Source organism: Schistocerca gregaria, chromosome 1, assembly GCF_023897955.1.
Source record: "Schistocerca gregaria isolate iqSchGreg1 chromosome 1, iqSchGreg1.2, whole genome shotgun sequence".
Lineage (NCBI taxonomy): Eukaryota > Metazoa > Arthropoda > Insecta > Orthoptera > Acrididae > Schistocerca > Schistocerca gregaria.
In genome coordinates this window covers 967,941,059-967,960,807 of record NC_064920.1, presented here as the reverse complement: position 1 = coordinate 967,960,807, position 19,749 = coordinate 967,941,059, and the positions used below count along the sequence as shown (strand labels likewise).

Genomic DNA, 19,749 nt, shown 5'->3' with positions numbered 1-19,749 from the left:
GACAAAGGATGGCGTCAGAAACCACGTGTCAGGTTTCACTGATACTGACATGAACCACAGTCTACAAATTGCTGCTCCCAGTACATTCAGTAAGTGCTAGCAAAGATACCTCCAAATCTTTGATACAAGCCTCCCCCCCCCCTCCCACTCACAACAAAGATATGATCAGCTCCATATTTTGCATAATTAGACAAAAACTCCTTTTCTGAATAGCTTAATTCTTATTGGGTCAAGCATATAATTGGGAACAGAGCTGTCTTGAATAATAAATGCCTTATCTGCTAGTCTGCCAAGCTTATTACTTTAATGTAGGATTCATACCTTTAGTCCTATTAGTCCTATTTAGTCTCAACATTTTTGCGAAGTATTTGTTTATTGTGACAAGTGTTATATGTTTTGTGTTATGAGATGTTGCTTGTAATGTTTTTATTTATTATTAACGTATTTTGTAGTAATCCTTTTCATTGATATCCATTAGCATATGGATGGCTAGAGCTTACAAATAATACAGCTCACTGTATCACCCTGTCATCATTATTTATGTGAAATTTACATCATATTATTGTCTGTTTGTTTTCATACTACTCAAATTCAAGGTATTGTTGCCATGATAACTGTCACTTTCAATTCAGGCAACCCAATTGAATTGTAGAGACATTCCACCTTATGCAAGACACCATTTGTTTAGTTTTTATGTATCCTACATTTTTTGTGCTAACATGCAATAAAGAAAAACTAAACAAATGGTGTCTTGCACAAAGCAGAATGTCCCTCCATTTTTTTCTCAGCAAGCATGAAAAGAAGAGAACCAACATCCAAAGATGATTAAAACAATTGCACATAGTATTTTAATAGTTAGTATTTAGTATCAGATCCCTTAGAAATGGAGAATAATAGAACTTTCTGTTTCTTACAGGTGGCCTTTATTGAAAACAGACAAGATATAGAAACTTATCTTAATGAAAAGGAACTGAAGAGAGTTGAATCACTTAGAAAGGTAGGTAAAGGTTTCACAATACACTGTATTGACAGGGTTGTTATAAAATTTACTTCATTTGAATCATCTTGTACACTGGAATGGGGCATATCATATTGTAGGATAGAAGACACTGCCCCACCCCTGACCTCTCCTCCCTGCCACTCCTTTCATGCCGATCCTATAGAATAGGCAGTTAATTAAGGTTTGATTCTGATAAAAATGTAGAAACATTTCACTCATTGTTATCTTTACAGAAAGTTTAATGATGACTTTTGTGACGCAAATATATTAGGTATTCATCAAATTATGGAACTTAAAAAACATGCTATCAGATCTCTCTCTCTCTCTCTCTCTCTCTCTCTCTCTCTCTCTCTCTCAATATTTACAATTTTTGCAGAATTCTGTATGTATTCAGTTAATGCATAAGAACACTGTAGCCATATAGGTAACTTACCAGTGCACACTTTGTAAGAAAGTAGTCTTGATACAATCTACTTTGTCTGTTGATTTACAAATGCTGCTTTTAGCCTGTGGTCAGTAAATTAACAATCAAAGACCTGTATACAGATTTCCCAATGTGAACATGGGGCACAAACTTTTTAAGAAAACTAGTTTCAAAAATTCCATACAACAATTGATATATCTGACTCAGTCCATGAAATCTATTGTTCATAGTGATTAAATGTTCAGTAATCAGTGCTGACAGTAACTGATACATGAGTATGTACATGCAGCTGGTGTAAAATGAACATTTATGTATGTTAGACATAATATGAATAAGAAAGAAGGTGAAGCAAACAGTGAATTCCAAATTGGCTATGTCATAGAATAGCTGGATGGCAGAGAAAAGTATTTATGTCTTTGGAATGAACACAAAAAAATTTCACTCGATTCATATGCACTGATGGAAAAAAAATCAACACCAAGAAGGAGTTGTAGTACATAAAAGTTGGTACGCATATTTCTGTACCTGAAAGATGATGTCTATTCAAATTTCACACCAGTCACATAAGAGTAGACCAGTAGCACCACTATGAGGATGCAAATCAGGCTTGCTTTAAATACGTGTTGTAAGAGTTGCAAGTGATAATTACTTTTGAGATTGGATGTGGTGAGTTGATATTAGTCTAGAATGCCTTCAAGGTGACAAACGCATCTATCAACACCTCACTGAGTTTGAACAAGGTCATGTAAGCTGGATGTTCCTTCTGCAATATTGCGGAAAGACTGTACATGATTACAGGTGGTGGTGGTCTTGAGAATGTATGGTCACAAGAAGACTGATCTCCAAATGGCCACATGGCACTACAGAGTGGGAAGACCATTTTTTTGGTGTATGGCTCATGGCACATCATACTGCATCTACAGCAGCAATCTGAGCAGCGCTTGGCACCACAGTGACACACTGAACTTTTACAAATTGGTTACTTCAAGGACAGCTCTCAACCGGACACCCTGTGGTGTGCATTCCACTAATCCCAAACCACAACCATTTGTGGCTTCACTGGTGTCAAGTGAGAGCTCATTGGAGGGCAGTGTATAGGTATGAAAGCTGATTCTGCCTCATTGCCAGTGATAGGCATGTGTTGGTTTGAGGAAGGCCAGTTGAGGGCCTACAACCAAACTATCTGCGTTCTAGACACACTGGTCCTACACCTGGAATTATGGTCTGGGGTGTGATTTCTTACAACTGCGGAACCACTCTTGTGGTTATCCCATGCACCCTGACTGCAAAACTGTACATCTGTCTAGTGATTTGACCTGTCGTGAACAGCATTCCAGGGGGTGTTTCCCAACAGAATAAAGCTCATCCACATACTGCTGTGTACAGTGCTGTAAAGAGTGTAGACATGTTGCCTTGGCCTGCTCGATCACCAGATGTGTACCTAATTGAGCATAGATGGGACATCATCGGACAACAACTCTAGCACCATCCACATACAGCATTAACCATCCCTTTATTGACTGACCGAGTGCAACATATATAGAACTCCCATTCCACAAACTGACATCCAGCACCTGTACAACACCATGCATGTGCATTTGAATGCTTGCATTCAACATTCACAGTTACACTGGTGATTAATGTACCAGCATTTCACATTTGAAATGGCATCTTTTGCACTTACATTAACTAATGATCTTGCAATGTTAATCACTTGAATATGCCCCAGACAAAAAGTATTCCTAAAATTTCATTACTCTGCATTATTTTTTGGTATTGTGATTTTTTCAGCAGTGTATTATTCTTCTTGTGGCAAGACAAAATGTTATTGTTCTCTGTTGTGTGCATACTACATCAATGTCCTAATTGATATGGAGTGATTATGTAAGACATCTAACCATAGACAAAGATAGTAAAAGAATTTAAAGACTGAGACAGAGTACTAATTTTAATAGAAGGGCTTGTAGCCTTGGAATTTGATACCACTTTTTGCAATAAACATTAGACTTCACAATTTTTAATTTAAGCTATGTATTTGTTTGATTTAGATCTTAATAGCACATTTTCATAGTTGTCTTGGCTTCCATAGGCTAAGGAAAATAATGAATTGCTGGAGTGTGGTTGTTGCTTCGATAATGAAGTTTTAGTAGAGGATGTTGTCACCTGTGCTGAAGGTGATATATTCTGCAAAACCTGCTTAAAGAAGTAAGTACTGACTGAAATGTATTACAAAGTCTGTTATAAAATATGTATGTCTTTGTGTAACTCTCTCCGACTATCACTGCAGCTCCCTTATTTGTTTTCCCAATTACTCTATACCAACACTCCTTCCCTTTCTTCCTGCATTCCATCTTTTTTTCATCACAGCTTCTCACTGTCTACACCATTCGCTGTCCCCTCCACCTTCCTCTCTATGCCACATTGCTCTTTTCCTCCACCTCTATTGCTCTATGCTCTTTTCTCTCCCCCTCCACATCCCTCTCTACATCATTCCCTCTTGCCCTTTCTGTCTTCATCAATCACTTTTCTTCCATTTTGTCACCATTTCCTCCCTCCTTTAAGCACCTAAACTCACATCCCCTCCAAACATTTTTTTCTGTCATTCCCCAGTTTCCTCTTATTCCCCTTAACATATCCCCTTCCCCTATAATTTCTCTTTGTTCACTATTGTAATTGTTTGTCTGTCCTTTGTCATCTCTTCATTGTCAAATGATATCTCTTCTGGAAGTTGACCTTTATCTACTCCCTCCTTTTATTATCTATCTCTCCTATGACTGTTGTTCTCCCTCCCAAGCCCAGTGAGAGAGAAGGGTGAAGGGGGAATCTGGTGCTCTATCTCAGGGCCCGTACTGCTGAAGGGGGCCAAACATCATGAAATGAGCTCATCTGCCATAAGTAAGTTTCTGTTTATGGTGAGAAGAATTCTGTCTTTCCTGTCAGAAAATGTTAAGGAAAGGTCACACCAGGCACTTTATTATGGAATGTGGATTTCCTTTGGTTGTCTCATTCTCCCTTCCATATTATTGAGCTCCTGTTGAAAGTTAGATGAAGAAAAGCTATTCTTTCTGTGCTGTGCTGACTTCCTTTAACACCATATCAGTAAGATTGTTCTCAAGATGGGCGTGGGGCATGTTCTTCTCATTCAGGTAATCAGTATCTCATTCCTAATCTTCTTATGTGATCTAAAATTTTGGAACATGGAGCATTTTTGAGCATTTTTGGTTTCACAGAACACCTTGTGTAGTACTGTGTGTACTGCCATATGCCTCAGTGATTGCTATTGCAATAGCTTTTTTATTTATCTAATCAGAAGTGAATGTTTTTACCTTGAGCAAATATTCAAATTTCAAATTAGGTTCATCCCACTGACCTCATTCTGTTAAATCTAGAACCAATGGTCACTCATATCTTTCAAGGCTGACAGTGCCTGACTGGAGCTAGAGAGTGTAGTGTTAAACAAAAAGGAATGTGTTACAACTCACATGAAAGCTTTGATTCATTACCAGTTTTAGTTCTTGTACAGAATGATCTTCAGATTCCACTTCATTACATTTAATGATATGACAAGAAGGATCAAGAGAAAATTGCTGCAGTCATATGTGTACTCATCCATCTTCATGACTGTGATTGCTTTCTATTATATTTTCTTGATGCTTCATTAAATGTAATAAATAAGCCTCTGAATGTGATTGGGTTCAAGAATAAAAACTGTCAGTGAATTAGTTCTTTCATGTAATTAGTGATGGATTATGTACTATTTGATCATTAATTTGTCAAATGATATGCTGGTATCCAAATGAACAATACAAATGACATTAGAGATATTTTGACTTTCAACTAAGCTATTTGCAAAATGTTCAAATATGTTTTTCATTACTCCGTGATCTCCTACATTATACTTAAGCCAGAAAAAAAGTGGTGTTATGAACACCACCATAACAAGAAGTGCTATTAGTAGGAATATAAATATGAAATATGTTACTTTCAAGCTTATCAGAGCAACCTACGTTACAGAATGTTGGCAATAAAACAGCTGATGCAAAATAACCAGAGTATTTTCATCTACACTAGATAAATTAGGTTAAAATTTTTCTGCAGAAATTAATAATCTGCTAATGTTAAAGTATGACACACTTGCAATTACCAGACCAAGGTTGACCATAGATTCCAAATTATCAAAAAACGTGGATAATCCAAAGCACACGTATTTTTACTGGAAAATATTTACAAAAAATGCTACATGTTACATTTAAAAGCTCGCTCCATCACTTGTTTTCAATTCACTTTTGGGAAGTAGTCATTCTTCTTTTTTATGATTATGATTCTTATTTTCCAGAGTGTCAAAACATCAATATAATCAGACTAATTTAGTCTGTCATCTTAAATAATAGATCAGCCAATTTCTGTGCCTCAGTGAGCATGATGATGGTTTCCTTGATTGCCTCATCATCACTGTCTTCCTCTGTTGAGCATGTTTTGTTCTCTATATCTGTATCCTTTACATCTCAAGTGATAGTTCATAGGCATAAAAGTTAAGAAAATGTGCAAGCTTTCAGAGCCTATGACTCCTTCTTCTGGCAGAAGAACTGAAGGAGAAGGAGGAGAGATGAAGGTAAAGGGCTGGTGAACTTTAGGAAAAATGAGTAGAGTTATGGAAAAATCCCATTTTTCTTTCTTATTCTCTCTGGTAAGTCTCCCCTAACCCAAGGTTCTGGTTGAATTTTCCATATCTCACCCATAACTAACATCTATGTTACCATTTTATGAAAACTGCAATACGATCATCAGTAAGCTAATAATACAACTAATAAATACTGTCGTGAAATTCTCATGGTTTAAATTTGTTTACAGATATGCTGAAAACCAAATTGGAGATGGAAAAACTGTTTTCACATGTTTAAGTAATTGCACAGCAGAATTCAGTCTCAAGATGTTGCAGGTAATTAATTATAAATGCATCTTGAATAATATTATAGTGAGGTAATCCTATCCCTTATGTAAAAGTGTAATAATTTTCCTTATAATTAATGCGACACATTAATTTTTTTCCTTGAAATTCTTTGAGGTAGTGACAAGATTGTTTAGCGTGTTTACAGTATGAGGATTCCTTTATTGATGTTTAGGTTGGATTTGTGTATTTCAGGATTTCTTCAGTATATAACAACAATTTTAATTACTGGATGGAATGCTATCTAAAATGAAGGAGAGGCAATCAGACAACAGTAAATAATAGTTACACAAGCTTTTGAGCTCTTTCTTTAGTTGAAATGCACATATTCAAACACACAACCATAGACCCAAATGTACACACCCTCAGTCAGGGTGAGACTGACTGTTGATTATCCACAGCAGTTGCCAGGGCAGAAGGAGGTGGGAAAGGTTTAGGAAAGTACACACAAGGTGAGGAGGGAATAGCAGGATAGTGTGAGGCACACCTTTCAACAGATGACTCAGCAGCTGTACAACAAGACAAAAATAATTTCAGAGGATAGAGCACATAAGAGAGATAGAGAGAGGCAGGGTGGGCAGGGGGTTGGGGGGAGGTGGAGATGAGGTGGGTGACAGGAGGGGTAGAGAGAAAGGGAGAGGGGATGGTGAAGTTTGCAGTTTGCCATAGTTCGGTATTGGCCATTCTTGCGAGCAGACAGTTGGTTACTTGTCATGCCCACATAGAATGCTGCATAGTAACTGAAGCATAACTGATATCATATATGGCCCTGCCTTTTATAGGGTAGGAAATGCCTGTGACTGGACTGTGGTGGGAATGGGTGGGTGTATGGGACAGGCCTTGCACCTGGGTTGACCACAAGGGAACAATGCATGGGGTGCAGGATTGAGAGCAGACTTGGAATTGGGATGAACAAGGATATCCTGTAGGTTGTGTGGGCAGCAAAACACAACTTTGAGTGATGTGGCTGAGTTTTTGGATAGAGTTTCTCTCATCTAAGGGTATGATGAGAGGTAGTCAAGGCACTGGTGAAGGATGTTGTAGATCTTTTCAAGATCAGAGTGATATTGGGTGATCTGAGGAGTGCTTTATTTGTGGCTGGTTAACAGGTTTACTAATGTCAGGAGGGAGAGATGACATGGGAGATCTGGTTATGGATGATCTGGATAGGATACAGTCTATCATTATAGGCTCTGGTAAGGTTATTGGCAGATTTTGACAAATCTTGCTTACCACTGTGTTAGTGGTAATGCTGTAAGAAAAAGACTTTTGACTTGGAACAATACGAAGGTGGCTCGTTGAGTTGAGATCAAGTGAAGCGGGTTTGGGAGTAGGCATTGAGGTTATAGAGGAAAGAGAAAAGGTTGCCCCTGCTGTGAGACTTTACCATGAAAAAGTCATCAGTGAATCTGAAATAGACAAGGGGTTTCATGTGTTGACTGGCTAGGAAGGATTTAGACAGATGGCTCATAAATCGATTAGCACAGGATGGTGCCATGCGAGTACCCATTGCAGTATTACGAACCTGGTCTTGAAAATAAAACAATTCTGGGTCAGGATGTGGTAGTCAAGGTGGTTAGGAAAAAGGTTATGGTTTAGGTATTAGGTAAAGTCTTGGGCATGGGGATTGTTGGTGTATAAGGACATTACATCCATGGTGACCAACAAGGAGTCTGTTAGTAATGGTACAGGGCATGTGGAAAGGCAGAGTGTTTGCAGCTGTGAAAGTGCTCAGCTCTAGAAGCATGTAGAGATAGATGTTCAAAAAACTAATTGATGTAATGATAATGAGTAGTAGCAATTCCTAACAAGTAACAGTGAAACAAATTGCAGGGGTTTGTGGAAAACTGTCAGTACCTTCTGTAATCTTCATGAAACCGTGTAGCTCAGTGTTTTGCTGTCCACTGAATGTATATACAAACCACACCACTTATGATAAATTATTTTTATTCTCTGATTTGGTTATTGCAGTAACTGAGCCAAAGGGCAGTACAGTTTATAGGCAGAGTGTCCAGCATTTTGCTTAATGAAATATTTCATCAAAATGTACACTAATGAGCCAAAGCATTACGACCACCACCCAGCACAAGATTAAATGCCACCTGGTGGTATTGCCAGCATGTGATGTTTGAAGGGAAGTAGACGAGGGGTAGAGATGAGTTAAAAAAGAACGATGACACAGGCTGCAAATGGCGAAATCCAGTGGCATAAGCAATGTTGACAAACAACAGATAGGAATGAGCATCTCAGAAACAGCATAGCTGCTCACCAGTTCATGTGCTCTTGTCATAAGCATATGAGGAAAATGGTTATCATGAGTTATGCACCAAGGTGTGAAAGTCCATTTCTCATCACAGAAAGCATTGGTTGAAGGCTTGCCTGCTCTGCAAAGCAGGATAGGCTGCAGTCTGTGGCAGTCCTGATGGCAGGGTAAAATCCAGGTACAAGTGTTTCAGCCCACATTGTTGAAGATGGGAGTTACAGCAGCTGTCTGTTTTGCATTCTGATGTTGACCCATTGACATTATCATTCATGACTGCAGTGGACACAGTATCATAGAGTGTGTACCTGTGGATCACTGGAAATGTTGACTGGTCAGATGAATCATGTACGTTGTTAAGTGATGGCAGTGTCCATATATGCTGTCATTCAGGTGTACGGCAATCAAAATATGCTTCATACCATGAATGCAGACTAGTAGTGAGCAAGTATTATACTGTTGGGGACATTTATGTGGGCTTACTTGGGATTTGTGGTAATAATCAAATGCACCATGACAGCCGTAGGCTGGAGTGAACATTGTTGTTGACCATCTACGTCCATTTACGCTTGATGTCTTCCCCAACAGCAATGATATCTTCCAGCGGGATAACTGTCCTTGTCACACACCAGAATCATGCTACAGTAATCTGAGAAGGATATATTGAGCTCACAGTAATGCCTGCGTCATCAAATTTGTGTGGTCTGAACCCAATGTAAAACTTCTGAGATGCTACCGGGCACTAGCTCCATGCTCTCAAACTAAGTGACCTGTAATTTACAGGAACTGCATGACCTGTGTGTAGCCATCTTATTGCCAAACACCTGCGGAAACCTATGAGGGACTTTTTGAATCCATGCCATGCAGAATTGCTGCAGTATTGTGTTCTAGAGATAAACCAACAAGTTATATATATATATATATATATATATATATATATATATATATATATATATATATATGATGTAAATAAAACAGAAAGAAACTTCCACATGGGAAAAATATATTAAAAACAAAGATTCCAAGACTTACCAAGCGGGAAAGCGCCGGCAGACAGGCACATGAACAAAACACACACACAGAATTACTCTGTGTGTGTGTGTGTGTGTGTGTGTGTGTGTGTGTTTTGTTCATGTGCCTGTCTGCCGGCGCTTTCCCGCTTGGTAAGTCTTGGAATCTTTGTTTTTTATATATATATATATATATATATATATATATATATATATATATATATATATAAAGATTCCAAGACTTACCAAGCGGGAAAGCGCCGGCAGACAGGCATATATATATAAAGATTCCAAGACTTACCAAGCGGGAAAGCGCCGGCAGACAGGCACATGAACAAAACACACACACAGAATTACGAGCTTTCGCAACTGGCAGTTGCTTCGTCAGGAAAGAGGGAAGGAGAGGGAAAAATGAAAGGATGTGGGTTTTAAGGGAGAGGGTAAGGAGTCATTCCAATCCCGGGAGCGGAAAGACTTCCCTTAGGGGAAAAAAAGGACAGGTGTACACTCGCACACACACACACACACACACATATCCATCCGCACATACACAGACACAAGCAGACATATTTAAAGGCATTTTTCCCATGTGGAAGTTTCTTTCTGCACACACACACACACACACACTCTGTGCCTATCTACCGGCACTTTCCCGCTTGGTATGTCTTGGAATCTTTGTTTTAATATATTTTTCCCATGTGGAAGTTTCTTCTTGGAATGACTCCTTACCCTCTCTCTTAAAACCCACATCCTTTCATCTTTCCCTCTCCTTCCCTCTTTCCTGAAGAAGCAACCATCGGTTGCGAAAGCTAGTAATTCTGTGTGTGTGTTTGTGTGTTTTGTTCTATAGAAAGAAACTTCCACATGGGAAAAATATATGAAAAACAAAGATTCCAAGACTTACCAAGTGGGAAAGCGCCGGTAGACAGGCACAATAAATAAAACACATGCACAAAATTTCTAGCTTTCGCAACCGACAGTTGCTTCTTCAGGAAAGAGGGAAGGAGAGGGAAAGACGAAAGGATGTGGGTTTTAAGGGAGAGGGTTAGGAGTCATCCCAATCCCGGGAGCGGAAAGTCTTACCTTAGGGGGAAAAACTGACAGGTGTACACTCACACACAGACATATATATCCATCAACACATACACAGACATAAGCAGACATTTGTAAAGGCAAAGAGTTCGGGCAGAGATGTCAGTCGAGGCGGAAGTACAGAGGCAAAGAAGTTGTTGAAAGACAGGTGAGGTATGAGCGGCGGCAACTTGAAATTAGCGGAGGTTGAGGCCTGGTGGATATCGAGAAGAGAGGATATACTGAAGGGCAAGTTCCCATCTCCGGAGTTCGGATAGGTTGGTGTTGGTGGGAAGCAACACCAACCCGGACGGTGTAACACTGTGCCAAGATGTGCTGGCCGTGCACCAAGGCATGTTTAGCCACAGGGTGATCCTCATTACCAGCAAACACTGACTGCCTGTGTCCATTCATGCGAATGGACTGTTTGTTGCTGGTCATTCCCACATAGAAAGCGTCACAGTGTAGGCAGGTCAGTTGGTAAATCACGTGGGTGCTTTCCAATAACTAAAGCGGTATGCACGCACCACCACAAGAAACTCTCATACCTGTTCACCTCCTACTCCCACCTAGGACTAGCACAAAACTCTTGTTGTCCAGAAACCAAAGCAGCATGCCCAGTACCACTACAAAAAAACTCTCCAACCTGTTCACCTCCTACTCCCACCTAGGACTATCACTATCCACAACCTCTACAAGAGCCTCCATTGCTCTCCCACAACCCTTCATATCCAACAAACAATGCCTTGCAGATCTACTATGATACAGAGTCCAGACTCTAAACCAACCCATAACACTAATGAAGCTTTCCTCAAAAACCCTTAGTCCCACAGAAATGTTCCTTCGCAACTCTTGCTCCCAACCTCTTGCCTCATGGCTCATATTCCTGCAGTTTCTTAACTCCATCGTCCCTGCCAGAGAGTTTCTTCCATGAGGTACTGCTGCAGTCCACAGTCTGGCCCCAGCAGCTAGAGACAATAGACATGTTTGTATGAGTTGTGTTTGGGCAAATGTGTGTCTGATTTCTAAGTCAGAAAAAATGCCTTTTGGCTGGAAGGTTAAATGTATAGCAGCCTTTCTCTTGTGCCTGTTTGTGAACTCAGCATCTCCTCTGTTTGGTGAATGATACTTCATCCTTTTCGTAATACTCAAGTTATGTAATAAATTTTTTGTTTGTATGCAGAATACACATCTGCTGCCCTAGCACACATTGAAATCCTTGTGACACAATACCGTAGCACACTGTTACAAGGAGCTTAAAGAAAATGACAGAGCTCATTGATAAAGTGGGGATACAGTTCACCATTTTGTTTTGGCTAACACAACTGATGAAAATGTGTACAGTGGTAGCTGCATCATTCAGTGAGTACAGTGGTAATACTATATCTAAAAGAAGGGTGCACTTCATTCATCCAAGACATATACAAATTTATTAATTTTTTTTCAGCGTGTTCTCAAACCTTCAGTTTTTTCAAAAATGTTACAAAGGAAGCAAATGGAAGAGATTAAATCAGCAGCCATTCATGGCTTAGAAGTATGCCCATTCTGTGATTTTGCTTCCATTCCTCCAGAAGAAGATAAAGTATTTTGCTGCCTCAATCCAGAATGCATGAAGGAATCTTGCAGGTGAGTGATACTTCACCAGCAGAACTCTGCTGCATTATGAAGTCAAAGTTAGCACTTAATTTATATTTAATTTGTCTTGCACAAACATGTAGAGACTGTGATACAGTTTGCTCCAGATGTTTCGAGAATAAAATTCTACAGCAAGGCAAAAGGGCTAGAATGATGTGGTTTTCAGTGGGACTTTTGGTGGGGGTCGTGGCTAAAGAATGTGACTTGGCTTAATTATCTCTGGGCGGTGGAAAGTGAGGATTCCATTCACTGATAGTGCAATTTGGTGATGTGTCAAGATTTAAGATGCAGCTATACACAATCAAATTATGAGTTCAGCTAAAAGAATGAGGCTCTGAGACGACAGGTCTGGCTCAGGAAGATTTCATAGGGGAAGCCATGTCCCAGCTAAGAATTTATAAGTGGCTCAGGATGTTCCAAGAAGGTCAAGAAAACGTCAGTGAGTGCTTGGGACATCTGTCAACATCCAAAATGCATGAAGATATGTAGCTAGTGCAAATATAATTGAATGAGAATCGTTACTTGACTATAAGAATGATATCAGATGAGCACAGTATGCCAAAATCAAATGCTTATAATAGTTTGAGGGATGAATTATGGACCAGAACCAAAGTTGTGATTGGTGAGCGGAAGGAAATTATTGTGCTGTGAATCAGTGCGCTGTGAACTGTATGAATGCCATGAAAGTGACCATAATTGTTTGGACAGAATAGTGACATGTGATGAGAGATGGATTTTCAAGTATGTTCCTGAATCAAGGATCATTGGAGGTTTTTATTTGCTATAAGGGGTGTCCCACGTGATACTTTCCAGGATTCCTATGTGGGCTTTGCATAGCAGAAGCAGTGATACATAGATATGAAGGAATGTACATTGAAGACCTGAATAATTTTGTATGCTAAAAAAGCAATAAATACCTGTAAAAATGTTCTTGGACCTTTTGATACAGCCCCTGTGTGTTCCAAAAAGACACAAAATGTCATTGCTAATGAAAAAAAACTAGACATCAGCTGGTCATACAGTGCATAGTAACTAATAAGTGTAAACTAGGGAAGGACTTCAGATGGAGATCTCTATAGCGAAATGCTCAATACCCATAGGGTCCCTGGTTCAGCTACAGGTAACATTGAGGCATTTGCTATTATTATTTAATAAAGTATGGAGTAATATATATTGCCTCAATCCTGGATACATGTACTGTACAACACAACCTTGAATTATGAACCTTGAATTATGACATTGTACAGCTAATTTCACATAACCTTTCAACTGTGTTTTTGTTAGAAATCAAAGGCGATTAGTTCCAGTGAAAGGTTTTATAAATCTGAGGGCAACCTAAAAACTCAGTCACAGCAACTTCTGCTTTAAGTCAATTTATTTCTCATCACACAAGCAATTCTTCTGCTGTTCACCAACCTTATAAGTGAAAAAGCTCACAGCAGTTCTTCACAAGAGGATTCAAATTCTGTTTTTGCGCTTCCGTGGTAAGTATTCACAGTTATAACAAAACATATTTGTGCTGTTTACATAGGTATGGAGTATTTCACCTTGTGTATTAACACAAAATGTAAACCTGACGTCTGATGGCAGGAATGGTTGCTTGAGAATGGAACTTTGATCCCAAAACTAGCCACAAAGAACAAAATATAAATAAACAAAAAACAGTATATAGCTGTGGAATGTCTGTTTCCAAAGCACAGCAGAATTATAATATACCATTATTAGTTACACAGAAATGGTAAAATGACACTGAATAATGTTGGTAGCTCTCTGTGACTGTTCTTGTATGGTAATTTATGTAGTGAAGTTGTAATGCCATAAAATTGTAGCAATGTGTGAACCCCTACAGAGAATCTGCGCTTCATGCAGAGCTGGCAGTTAAGATTCAACATAAACAAAGATAACTTACTGCACATGATTAGGCAGATATAGCCATTATTGAATAAAAAGGCCACACCCCTTAAATACACTAGCTGCTGTGTGTGACATCACTTGTGCCTGCACTATTGCCAAACACTGGTATATGTTGACTTGACATTTGATGTGCCTGCTTTAACTGCGTGATTGTTGGATCCCATGCCGTGTTCAGCTGTGGGCCACCATCTCTGTTTAGGGTGTTATTGGTGATTTTTATTTCTATCACTTCTTTAATGACACAATCCCAGAAGCTGCTTGTGCAAGCCATGACAGATGTTTCGTCAAGTTTTATCTGGTGTCCGTTTTATAAAGCACGCTCAGCTAAAGCGGATTTCTTTAGGTAGTTTAAGCAATAAAATCCCTTAAGTTTCTTCCAGCAGTGTTCCACAGCTCATACTGTTATCCAACATAAGCTGACAAGGTATCTTGTGGACGCCAGGTGTTCTGAGACCTGCTACATCTCAACTGGTCTCAGTAATTGACGGATTTTCATTGAAGGCCTACAGATCAATTTGATATTTTGTCGCTTCAGAAGGCAACTTATCTTGCCAAGCACAGAGCCACAGAATGGTAAGAAAGAAAGTTTCATTTCCTGCTCCTTGTTGGCTGTTTTATTGTGAATCTTTTGTGAATTCACTTCATTTATTGGGTGGAAGTTACAGTCATAACCTTGCATAGGTGGCTCAGCTCATGGGGAAGGTTATAAGCATCTGATATAATTCTTACATGATGCATCAATGTTTGTAAAACAGTGCAATGCGCTTCTGTGCTGGGTGATGATGGCTGATGGTTTGCAAGTACAGATCAGTGTGGGTGGGTTTTTTATCACTGTGGATGGCCCAGGCATCCATTTTGTTGCAGCGGATGAGAACATCGAGGATGGCAATGCGTTATCTTTTTCTACCTCCACGGTAAACCAGATGTTATCATTAATACCATTGAGGTGTTCCAAGAACTCATCAAGTTTCTCACGCATGTGGGGCCAAATGACAAATGTGTCATGAATGTACCGAAAGAAACAACTGGTCTTGGATCACACTGTACCTATAAGGCAATACCCTCAAAATTCTCCATGAAGAGGTTTGCAACAGCTGGTGCCAACAGGCTATCCATTGCAACACCAGCCATCTGATCATAATACTGGCCATTGTACAGAAGCTATGAAGACATCAGTGTGTGCCTAAATAGCTCAACCACTTCACTTACAAAGAATTGGGATACTAGGTCCAACAGTCTTCGACAGGCACATTCGTAAACATTGCCACCACATCAAAACTGACCATAATGTCACCCTCACTAAGTCAAAGACGATTAATTCAGTTGATAAAATCTGCTGAATTTTTAATATGATACTCAGAGTTCCATATGTGGAATGAGGATATCGACCAAGTTTTTCATCAGCTTTTAGTTGGTGAACCAATGGTTATTATGATGAGACGGAATGGCATCCCGTCCTTGTGGATCTTCAGCAGAACAAAAGCAGTAGGCGGTTTAGGTGCCTGTGGGAGAAGGTGGTTGGCCACAGTGTTTCCATCCAAGAGCGCTTGAGTTCAGATGTCTTGCATATTATTCTCAGTGTTGGGTTGTTTGGGAGTTTCCAATAAGTATCTTCATCCAGTAGTGTGCAGATCTTCATATCACAGTCTGCATATTCTATAATTATAGCTGCATTCCTATTGTCAGCAGGAGGGACCACAATGCTCTCATCATTGCAGAGTGCTTACAGGCCATTGCACTTAGCTCTGGTCATGTTGGGTGCTGGTAACTTTGCTTTCATACGAATATGACTTGTTCCATTCCATATTCCATCTGCTGTTTCATTTGGGAGGTTGTGGACCACCAGTCAAATCACAGATAGGAATGTCCAGTGGCGAAGGGGCAAAATTATGTAATTTCTTAAGTGCTGACATTGCACCTGTGTCTACCTCCCTCACCGTCAAGTTGATGACAGTCTACCTCCCTCTCCACCAAGCTGATTACAGTGCATTCTGAGAATCTGTGGTCTGCACTGCGTTGTTTCTGCCTCTTGTAGTTCATTTCTGTAAAGACATTTGTTGGGAAACAGAGCTGCATCAACCCATACCCAGTCCAAGGCTGTGAGTGTCCTTGATGGCAGTAGATGCAAGGCTATAAGAGCACATCCTTTTGAATCCAGGTATTGAGTGTTGTTATGTATCGTTTCTCACAATAGTGCAAAGCTGGCATAACAAAATATTGTCCTGGAGGCGGTGATGTGATGGGATACCATAGCAAATTGTGGAATAGTTTTCTCGTCACAGCAGTGCTGTAGGAAGGCTAGTGAAGTCAGTAAATTAAGTCTAATTATTGGTGTGCAGATTTTTTTTTATTTTCCAATGTTACTACTGCGAGACTCTGCATTCTTACAATAGCCTTTATTGTTTGATTGCACTGTTGGTGATGAAACACAAAAGATACAACCATTAAATATCTAGGTGTATGGAACCCAATATCACTATATTTCATAACACATAACAGCACACTAAACATTTCGCATAAGCTCGACGCCTTCCGGTCTGGCAGAAGCTATTACAATCATCTTTCTACACATACAGTCTATAAATCTCTCCAAGTTTAACAAGACAACTGTTCAGACTTTACGGCAGTAAATGAGACACAGAATGAGTAAAGTCACTTCTTTTCTTTCAACAACCTTCAAATGTTTACACCAACAATATTTTATATCTCACAGAGTACGGGATGTTTACTCCGTGGGCGGGACATGTAACTTCTTAGGTGGGCTCGGTGACTACCTGCTCGAGCCGATCGTCTGTCCAGTACACGGCCATCCTGTACACACATAATTGTGTGGCTGTAGACATAGTTCTACTTTACCACACTTATCTCTAAAATTATGTGTGTTCGAGATGGTGAAAATACGAGTGTCTCTAAAATTTACTCCGAAATTGTCAGGCACTACATATCCCCCTCCTTAACTTGAACACACGATATTTTATACGGGTTTATTATGTACATCAATATCGTATTTCTATAAAATTATGGTTGCAACAGTTTTCCTTTTAACAGTTGTGTACTTAATACATCATGGATCTTTGGTTAATTTAAACTTTGTAAGGACAAGGATCTTTCTGTTCCCTTTCCAACCGTAAATTCCAAGTGAGCATTACCCAAGTGTATGCTGTTATTTGCTCTTACTTCGCTTACTACTTTCTTTAAGTATGGATTTATTTGATATTTATTACAATCTGGAGGAAACCTGGGTAAATAAAGGTGTTCTTTTCAACACATGTAACTGTAAACAAACATAACACTGCGAGTGGGAACAAGAATTCCAACTTACCAGAATAATCTCTACAAGACGTGTGACTTTTGTCACACTACTGCCCTTTTCCTTTAGACACAATACTTATACCTTACCCAATGGTGGACAGTATGAATGCACTACATCCTTCTGTTTTGGTAGGTACGACCCTTTAAACAAATTCCTAATATACTATTGTTTAGGTCAAGCCCGTTCTTGGTGCTCCTGCCCCCACAGTATAGGTGAGTCTTCCGTGGGTCTGCCTACCTGCCTTTTTTCATCCAATCACTTTTGGGTACATCCTCGTTATGCTTCCTAAGTAAGCTCCATAGGCTATTGCCCTTGTATACTTATTTATGTACACTATGATTCAAAACTACCTGGAAAAATATTACCATCCTACTTTACACCTCACACTTGCTTCACAATACTTCCTTTAACCTTTTTGAGTCCTCTATGTGATGTGGAGCCGTCAACTCACATTGTGCGCATGCCTATCACTAGGCGCATGATTTTCCCCCTCCAACACATGACGGTTCTTACATCACCTTAAACTTTACTCTTTCTGTATGTGTCTTTGTGTTTTACTGTGTGTATGTGTATGGATAGTCGTGTATCCTGATTCTTCAGCAGCCTTATGTAAAATAAGTTGAAGGTTATAGAAAAACACGGAAATTGAGAAGGGCTTCAGCAATTACTCAAAAGAGAAGTAAGAAAGGGAAAGTAGAAATGGTTGCTAAGATCAAAGAAGAGAAAGAAGATGCCCCTAAGACAGGAAACCATTTCCACCCCCTTCCCCAGGGTCCCCACTTCGCCGGTACTTGAGTGAGAAACTGGAGGAGGTATGATCTTAAACGTCTCCTTCAGAACGGTCATTGTCACCTTCACCTTTGTAGTCCCCAAAGATGGAACAGTGAATTGCAAAATCAGTCACACTTGTCTGCGAGGGTTGTGTGAAAGGTGTTAACCTTGTTCACCTACACTACCTACCCCTTCCAAAATTTATATAAACCCTCTCCATTCGTATCACATTTCGCAAAAGGTATAAACTATTCCATAATAAGTAGAAAACTACATATCGTATAATCATAAATAGAAATTATGTATCATATTGTATTATGTATCATATCATTATAAGCAGAAATTACTCATCATATCACCACAAATAGAAATTATGTATCATATCATTATAAGCAGAAATTATTCATCATATCATCACAAATAGGAATTATGTATCATCCACATCACTTTTGCATCGAGACTAGAGTGGAGCATGCTGCCAATTATTATGTGTAACAAAATCGATGTGTTTGAGGCCTTAGTTACAGGTCTAGCTCCACATGTAATCGTGGTTACAGAGCGTCAAAAAGCTAACCATAATATTCAATATTATAAGTTCCAGTAGTATAATCTTACATTGTTTTTCTGTAGAACAGAACATAAAGGAGGGGGTGTTGCTACTTACGTTAGGAAATGTAACCTAATAAGTTCTGTAGAAAAAGTATCATGGGTTAAAGGTTATTGTATTGAGAAAGATTTTGAAGCAGTGATAATTAAGTTAATGATTGTATCCGTCCCACTTATTGTAGTAGGTATATATCAAGCCCCTTCTGGTAATCTCGAGGTTTTCCTGGAAGCACTGGACATTGTATTGGGGAAGCTAAGCAACGGTGGCAATACAGTAAATATTATTATGTTAGGAGACTTTAATATAAACACACTAAGCGACAGCCAGGAATGCAAAGGTTTACAAGATTGCATACAATCCTATGATATTAAAGATCTACTTGGTCATGTGCCCACTAGAATAACTCAGTCAAGCAGCAGTTCCATACATCATGTAATGACCAATTATGAAAATGTTATGTCCGCACAGACTGTAAATGGCCACATATCTGTTCATCTAGGACAATTATTAGTGATTGGTTGTCTTAATAAACTTAAACAGAACAAAAAATATGAGAATAGAAGATTATTTTCAGAATACAACATCACCTTCCTAAAGAAAACTTTGGGTCAAGAATCCTGGGAATGAGTTTAAAGAGAAAGGGGAGTTGACAGCAAATGGGAAGTATTTGTAAAAAATTTAACTAGACATATTGTTATTACTATCCCGGCACAGAAGATGAATGTAAATAAAAATAAACCTCCAGTAGTCAAACGTGTAAAACTGGATGAAAAACGAAAAGACGCAAAGAAGGAAT

At 39.2% G+C, this 19,749-nt stretch overlaps 1 protein-coding gene across 1 annotated transcript in view; it reads left to right on the top strand.

The window, feature by feature from the left end:
* The window catches only part of LOC126282429 (uncharacterized), a 183,904-nt gene that overhangs the window by 86,429 nt on the left and 77,726 nt on the right, over positions 1 to 19,749 (top strand). Inside the window, exons 3-6 of the mRNA XM_049982118.1 lie at positions 917 to 997; positions 3,514 to 3,629; positions 6,276 to 6,363; positions 12,161 to 12,339. Of these exons, the coding sequence (XP_049838075.1) occupies positions 917 to 997; positions 3,514 to 3,629; positions 6,276 to 6,363; positions 12,161 to 12,339 (464 nt within the window). The remainder of the gene's footprint in view (positions 1 to 916; positions 998 to 3,513; positions 3,630 to 6,275; positions 6,364 to 12,160; positions 12,340 to 19,749) is intronic.